Source organism: Patiria miniata, unplaced genomic scaffold (assembly GCF_015706575.1).
Source record: "Patiria miniata isolate m_02_andy unplaced genomic scaffold, ASM1570657v1 HiC_scaffold_9, whole genome shotgun sequence".
Classification (NCBI taxonomy): domain Eukaryota; kingdom Metazoa; phylum Echinodermata; class Asteroidea; order Valvatida; family Asterinidae; genus Patiria; species Patiria miniata.
This window is the reverse complement of record NW_024037076.1, coordinates 26,097,565-26,105,307: the sequence shown is the minus strand read 5'-3', so window position 1 is coordinate 26,105,307 and position 7,743 is coordinate 26,097,565. Positions and strand designations below refer to the sequence as shown.

The following is a 7,743-nucleotide window of genomic DNA, read 5'->3' as shown; positions in this document are numbered from 1 at the left end:
GTGGCATTTTGCCAGGAGAAAAAAACCCTGCAGCGCTTGTAATGTACGGATCATCTTCAGGCAGTGAGCCTAATATTATCTTAGGCAAACTTCTCTCACATTTTTCATGCGTATACCTTTACAAAATGAAAAGCTGGAAAAAAAATCTGGCAACCCGAAACGCATGTTTCTGGTTGTAAAAAAAACGCAAATGCCTGTATCACGCCAACAGATTTTAGAAGTCTATTTTGCCTTCTTGGTCAATTCGCCTGCCTCGTGAAATAAACAAAGTGGTGTTTTTTTTTGTTTAAACAGAAAACATGTTTTTGTTCTTTGAAATTTATCTCTCTTCAATTATGAAGGGAACTACCCGTCAGTCCAGCAGAACAAATAGTTTACAGTGTAAATTTCCACTATCCATGTTTTATACATTTCAGTGTTAACTTTTAAAAGACAAGGATAACTCTCGACAACAGACAAATGAGACATATTTCATGTTCCTGTAAATGTTTTAATCATTTACTGCCTTCGTTTCTTTTTAACTTTAAACTGCAATTGAAATTGTCCATTTATAGTCTGAAATATCAATAGTTGAATAAACAATATTTTGAATAAACAATATTTTGTTGATGCACTTTACAATGTTTTTTTTCTACCAAGACAAAAGTCACATATTATATTTAAATTCATGCTGATTGTCAAAGTATGAAAACACTCACAAACTTTCACACTACCTCTACCTCTCAGTATCCTACAAATACAACACTCATCATGCAACTTGACAACACTTTACAATGTGTTCTGTAAACTACATTTTTTTCATCAAACCATGGACCTGAGTATACATTATCACAAGTGCATTGTGCATTGCTAACTCCCTAACACTCGCATCTTTTAAAATTGCTTACAAACTAAATTTCAGAATTTCTACGCGCTAATAAGTCACAAACTGTGCAACTAATATGTAATCTGCTTTCACACACACACATTCTAAAATGGAAAATCATTCAAAATAAAAAAGACTTAACAGAAATCTGTACAATTAAAATAAAAATCGCTGAAAAACTCCCGTTTTTTAAAATTAACTGTGCAGGCAGCCAGCTGACTCTCTGATGTCACAGTAAATGCTGGGATGTATAAGAAGTTGAAGTTTAGCTCACGATGTGTGTTATATGGCCCTGGGAGAAGAAAATGAGAAAGGAAAATTGATGTCAAAATGGTTTTAAGTAGTAAACCAAGGTGCAACAGCCAGTGTAGTCCGAGTATCACCCGTTATCCACGGAGCCCAGTCTCCTGTATAACGTCTGATATATCTAAGCATGCAGATTTATGCGATCTCGCGCCTCGACCAATCGGAGTCGACTTTACTAAATCGTGACGTCATTTCATTCCCAAATCAGGACTAACTGTTTGATTGGTCAATTCGAATGCAGTGTTTTGTAATACAACAATTACTGCCGGGCATAGGGGCCTATAGATTGATAAAACCTAGACAAGCTTGTGCGTATCACGTAACATAAGAGTGCCTGACCACAGCCTTTGTTGCTGTGTCTAGTTTTTTTTTAAATCCATGTCTATGACGTGACAACGGGTGAATGACCGAAGACCCGATATAGAAAGTGCCTGCTGATTGGTCAAAATCTAGAGGTCAAGAGGCAGTTGTCTTGCATAATTAATAAGCGGACCCGCTCCTATTACATAGACTAAAGCCAGTGTGCCACACCGAAAGAAAAACATGGGCGAATCCAAGGTCAAAGAGGGGGCATGGGCCCCTGCAGCAAATAGAGAATATTATACATGTATTAAAATTGGCAATCGGTGGCCACCAAGGCTACCTCCCCCAGCCCACCCCACCAAATATGCTCTGGTTTCGAAGAGTTTGATTAAACTAAAAGTTTCATTGAACTGCAAATGTTTGATTAAACAGATATTAGGCCAAAAAAAAAAAAATAGTTCTGCCCCCGATTACATGGCATTTAAATAAGGTAGGGATTTATTTTTTTGTTTCCATTTTTTTTGTGTACGATCATATGGAGGTGTCTGCATGTAGTAAAGGGTAAAAGGTAGTAACAGGCATGCAACTGGGAATTTAGGAAAAAACGAGGAAACTCCAAACCACACAAGACTTTGTACAGTATTTTTCAATTTGTAATGTCATTCATGAGAAGTAAAAAACGAAGAAATCAGCGGAACCGAGGAAAAGTTGCATGCCTGTAGTAAGTAAGTGATGGTTTTCGGGGTTTTTCCTCATTTTCCCCCCAAAAAATTAGGGTAGGGGCTGTCAAAATAGGGTAGGTAGGGTAACTGGAAGCAGATCTATTTTTGTGTGCCTTATTGATTGAAACAAGGATGGTGTAAACATGAACTCACCGGCTCCCCTGAGAGACATCTCTGACACACTTTCCTCGCTTGATTCTGTAAAAAGTATCAGATAAACAACCATTTGCAATAATTAAATCATTGTTGTCAAGCTCACTTTTTTTGTTTTTAACATCATCCCCAATCAGTTGCTGGGTAGTACCAGGGTACATTTATAAATTCCACAATCATGTAAGAGATTCAAGATTAGAAATGAACAAAACACAATTATTACAGCGACTTGAAGGAGTTGAGTAAAATTGATTGTTATATGGTCACAGACACTTAGACATAAATTGGGAAATATACACTGTATAAAGATTATAAGGAAAGCAATGCAATGAATAAATGAAGGTTTTACTTAACAAAAGTTTGATCCTGGTTAAATACCATACTCAAACAAAGATACAGACAGATACATGCAACAACAAGTGCCAGCCAATTAACTTGTATAGTACATTGCACTGAGTGAGTGAATTTGCCACTTGCTGCACTAGTAATTTCTAACAAACAACATTTTTTAAAAGTTGAATAAAGAAATTGACTGGAGCAGAGTTTGAACCTGCAACCTCCGGTTTACCGTTCCGGTGCTCTACCAACTGAGCCATCCAGCCCTAACTGAGCCACCCAGCACCAAATCAGCCATCCAGCGGTATAGGCATACAGCTTCTGACAAGCACCCTTCGAACAAAAACATTGACAAAATGGGAAACCGCCAACATAGGGATGGATAGCTCAGTTGGTAGAGCACCGGAACGGTTATCTGGTGGTCACAGGTTCAAACCCAGACTGGGACCGTAAGTGCTCAAAATGATGCAAAAGAAGATCAGGCCAACTTTACTCACTCTTTCACCAGCAAATTTCTCCAAAACTCTTTACTGGGTAAAAGAAAAGTTCCTTAGTATTTCACCAACCAAGTTTGAAGACTCAATTGAATTTTTAAAGGAGACTTTTCTTCAATATTTGGCAGTGGCTTGCACAAGAGAGGGAAGTCAAGTGATTTCAAAATGAGGCTAAAGACTAGACTTCTACATGTCCATCCATGGTCCAACTGTTTGACAAGACTGACTTCTTCATTCATTGTCACTAGTCTGACTAGGGAGAAATGTGTAGAAATAGTGACCTACAATGTAGTACCCGACATCCTAGATATTTCTTTTGGCAAAGCCAGCCGACAGTTAATTGATGCAGTACTGTAAAGAGTTGTTGGACCGGTTGCAGTCTATTTTCTTGTATTGCATGTTTTCATGGACTCTTGTACACAGTATTGAGAGTCCCAAATTTTCGGTTTAGTTCAAACCCAATTCCAGTCAATTTCTCTGTTAAGCTTATTATAATGCACCTGGTCAGCTTCCCTTTGTGATACATGTATTTGAAAAGAAAAAAAGAAGAATTTATAAACACAGATGTACCTGGGCCTGCAGTGATACAGAAGAATTTGTGGCATCTCCAGCACTGGTCATAATGTGACGAGCGTGGTGCATAGACTGGGCAGGAATGTTGTGTGAATGGTAAGACGCGGCATCGGAGTCTGTAACCATGGCAACAGTCTCGTTTCCCACAGATGCTGCCAAACCTGAAGGGGGTAGACACGTGTCCAGCATGCCTATACGTTCCTTTGCATGGTCCGCTTGCGGTATATAACTGGACACTCCATTGCACTTGCGTTTTTGTTGCTGTGAACAAAATGAAGGCAATGTAAAATATAAATTGAATTAATTTTTGTAATACAAATTAAATGCCCACCATACAATTAATACAATTTAATGCATCCTGACTCCACTTTTTTTCATCATATATTATCTCAATGAAGGTCAGTCATTGCAGAACAAAAGTTGAAAAGACATGAAAAGATATTTCTAATTTTGTTAGAAAATACTTTGAAAATGCACTCAACTCTCCATAGACTTTGTACACAACCAAAGCTTCTGGATACTACAATCTTTCCAACCTTTCTTTAGAGTTAAGAACTGCTATTCACTTTTACAGTTTTATTAAAACGTGTGTGCAACAATTTCTACAACTATATGTTTTAGATATACACAAAACAACAAACCTTTAATAAATGGCATAATTTAGCTTACCCAGCGCAAGGTTCACGACATGGGAGATTCACTAATGTCATGAACATAGCGCCACGCTGGGTATTCCAAGCTAGCTAAGCATGATTGCAATGTTATTTTATACACTATAAATGATACTACCGGTAGGTCTAGTCTGTTACTTAATAAGGTGTTTCACGGTAATATGCGCCATCTTGTTCATGATGCAAAAAGAACACACGTTGCAAGACGCGGGTGCTTTTTGGAATGACCGCATGATGATTTGGAAACGCCAAAGTTTACCACTGACGATGCGTACCCTGTGTTGGCAAGATGGGGCATAGGATATTAATTATTATTACTGTGAAACACCTTATATTACTAACTTACCATTACACATACTGTTACATAAGGTACATTCATGGCATATTACATTTAATAAAATTACGTATAAAAAGCCCCAAAAAATACACGCACACGTCCAAAGATGTTATCGTCTGGAGCGCTCATCATGCTCATCAAGCCAACATCGTGGAACTGCATGTGTTCAGGCGCGGGCATGCGTTTGTGCATAACTCCGCTGCCTACATTGTTCTGGCATTCACAATGAATGTGAGTTCTTTTCCTCAAAATTTCCATCGAAAACCAAATCTATTCCGAATCTGTGTTGTCCACTCTTCAACTGCAAGTGGTTAAGGGAAATTCTCCAATGACATGAAAGCGTATTTCCGGTAAAATGTCCGTCTAGACAAGCAATTTCCCGGTACAGCACGTGTTGTTTGTTGACATCCGTTTTTTCGGCTAGCTCCACCAGTTATTTAAATTTTGAGCTCAATGAAATGAGCGAGATATAACGCGAAAGCTGATTGGCTATTTATATTTTCCCATGCATTTAGATTTTTACGCAGTTTATATTCTTAAACAGACATTTTGTATAAAAATTACTTTTCTTTTTCTTCAATTTTAGTTTTAAGAAAGTAAAAAGTGACCTAGTTTGTACGATATATTAAAAATTGAGACAAACATATCGTTCTGTGAGGCACCAAAGGACCAATAGTATAGAAGGTAATGTGAACGTGTTGGTTACTAGCGTACACAAATTTTTTGTAAACGACTGATCGACTCCAGCAAATTCTCCGATCAACGCCGCTGTACGTGACGTGTAGCAAGGAGGAGCAGATACCTTCCTAGTTCTTCCAGTGCAGATTATTTTTTTAGCGAACATGATACATTAAGCTTTGTGTTACGTTTTCTTTACTCATGTGTGATGTGGTATTTGCGGGTTTTAATTAATTTGGATCCAAATATTTTTAAGGCAACACATTAAAAAGGTGAGGGCGCCCTGCTTGTGTGTGTGCATAGAGATGCTCGTAATTTTTTTTTGGAATAAAAGTTTCGACACAATTTTTTTTTTGATGTGATTTTGTGCAGAAAGTCATAGGATTAAGAAATATTTAAAATCTTATTCAGATTTTTGAAGGTATTTTTGTCCCTGAAATAGACATAGCCACGCTCCGCTCATATTATTTCCCTGGTCCTGGATAGCTGGAGTTACCCAGCCCTGAGTTTTATCATTGGGTTGTCTTATAGACAACCCAATGATAAAACTCAGGGCTGGGTAACTCCAGCTAGGTCCTGGAGTGACTCTGGACTTCCGAGGTGTTCGAAATCCCGTTTGGAGACCTTTCACTTCAGTGACCCCACTTAGTGCTTACATTACAGACCCAAAATTTAACGAGCACTGTATGTTCAGCTGTACTTGCATAAAATTTAAGAGTTTATCCAAGCATTTCAAGTGGCAAAGGATCTGTCATTCCAAAGAAATTCGAGGGGAAAAATGGGAGGGCTCAACACGAACGTTAGAAATTTTGAAAATTTCAGGGATATGAACAGAGCGTCGCTATGTTAGCCACGTTTATTGTAGCACTAAATTAGGTGTACACACAATTTTCATTGGCATTGCAAACTGACTGTTTAATAACGTTATAAAAAAGTATGATTGATTAAATTTTATTTTAGTGTGTAAAATTCACACTTTCTTCAAATGTTCGTCTTTATTTATGCCTTTTTTCAATGTATAAAAGCCAGATAGCAATCAAGATTTCAAAAATTGTGAAATTTGAACAAATTTCTGGAGGACAATGTATATATTGCGTTAATGATGGTCTAACACTTAACAGTAGATCCAGTAACCATGGTAATTGGGGCACTAAAACTCCTTTAAAAAAATTGTGTCTTTGGTCAGTACTAGCTAGTACCACCGGCCAAAGACGAATTTTAATAAAGGAGTTCTAGCACCCCATATACTGGTTTTAGTCTAACACTTAAAAGCAACGGACATGACAGACATTTGAGCAGATCCTTTTTTGTTATTGGCTGTCCGCAGGTAGATTAAGCATTGCTGAAGGGCAGTAACTGGAGATGGTATACTGACCCATAGGCAGCGTCATCAAGTGTGTGATGATACAGATGCAAGACCAACAAGGATCAACTGGAAACGATGCCCATTAAAATTAAAGGTATTTTTTGACTATTTTTTTTTATTCTTCAATGTTTACTTGATGGGATAAAGTTGAGTAGTTGACCATTCCTCCACGGTTGAACATCACAGCATTCTAGGTTTAACTTTTTGTATTTTTTTTTTCATATGATATCGAACTAAAGGCACTCCCAAAAGATAATCTCAACTTTTTTGGACCCAGGTGATCCGGACGATCCCCAAGCGAAGCCCAAGAACTTTGAACAGGAGCTGCGCCACACCCTGAAGGAACGGAAGAGGCGAGGGTTGACTACAGGGCTGAGTGACACGGCGGAGGAGAGCGACAGCGCTGACAGCCTTGATGCTGATGGAGACGGTAAAAAAATGGAGCTGTCTTGTTTGCCTTGATTATATTTCAGCCAATCACACAAAGCCTCCTGCAAACTAGCGCCAGCCAAATATTTACTCTCTATTGATTATTAGTCATGTATTTCCCTAAAATATTTGGAATGTCCTTCAAAAGATCAAGAGTCATCTAGACTGCTAAAGGAACAATTCTGGTTTCCTGAAATATCTGCAATCTCAACATAATTACTTTGTAAAGTGTTCATTTTCCAAACTTGAACAAATTTAGTTGCTGCTGCTCAAAGGTTTTTAGTCTTCACACAGGTATGACCTCCATGCATGCACTGTAGGTGGCGCTGTTTAGCTTACTCATGACAGCCTCACGCACCTCAGGAATGGCAGATTTAAAAAAAAAAAATGACACCTATGCGTCCATTGATGACATTTGTGTTTTGCGTTTTATACCCAATCGGTAATGATGAAGGTGTTCACAGATTTTCACTATTGTTATTTCTGTCACTTTCATTTTTGACACAGACT

The 7,743-nt window shown here is 38.1% G+C and overlaps 1 protein-coding gene and 1 long non-coding RNA gene across 3 annotated transcripts; one reads left to right on the top strand and one right to left on the bottom strand.

Moving 5' to 3' along the window:
* Positions 1-469: 469 nt before the first annotated feature.
* LOC119720826 lies at positions 470-5,222 on the bottom strand. The gene is made up of 4 exons (XM_038190682.1): positions 4,857-5,222; positions 3,750-4,013; positions 2,350-2,394; positions 470-1,157 (listed from the first exon to the last, which is right to left on the bottom strand). Exons 1-4 carry the CDS (start codon positions 5,016-5,018, stop codon positions 1,131-1,133), a joined length of 498 nt encoding a protein of 165 aa, XP_038046610.1. The 5' UTR covers positions 5,019-5,222; the 3' UTR covers positions 470-1,130.
* Positions 5,223-5,454: 232 nt separating this feature from the next.
* LOC119720827 lies at positions 5,455-7,250 on the top strand. Of its 2 annotated transcripts, none has more exons than XR_005270125.1 (3): positions 5,455-5,578; positions 6,766-6,898; positions 7,082-7,250. It is a non-coding gene; the product is annotated as an uncharacterized LOC119720827 (long non-coding RNA). The 2 variants fall into 2 exon arrangements; XR_005270124.1 differs by having other exon boundaries at positions 5,455-5,710.
* Positions 7,251-7,743: the final 493 nt, after the last annotated feature.

What these genes read in the sequence shown, in the direction of transcription:
- LOC119720826 (XM_038190682.1), bottom strand. Translation starts at nt 5,018, where the DNA reads ATGGAAATTTTGAGGAAAAGAACTCACATTCATTGTGAATGCCAGAAC. An exon ending in CTGTATCACTGCAGGCCCAG is followed by an intron (nt 2,395 to 3,749) that starts GTACATCTGTGT and finishes TACTTTTTACAG; the next exon opens with AATCAAGCGAGGAAAGTGTG. An exon ending in GATGTCTCTCAGGGGAGCCG is followed by an intron (nt 1,158 to 2,349) that starts GTGAGTTCATGT and finishes TTCTTCTCCCAG; the next exon opens with GGCCATATAACACACATCGT.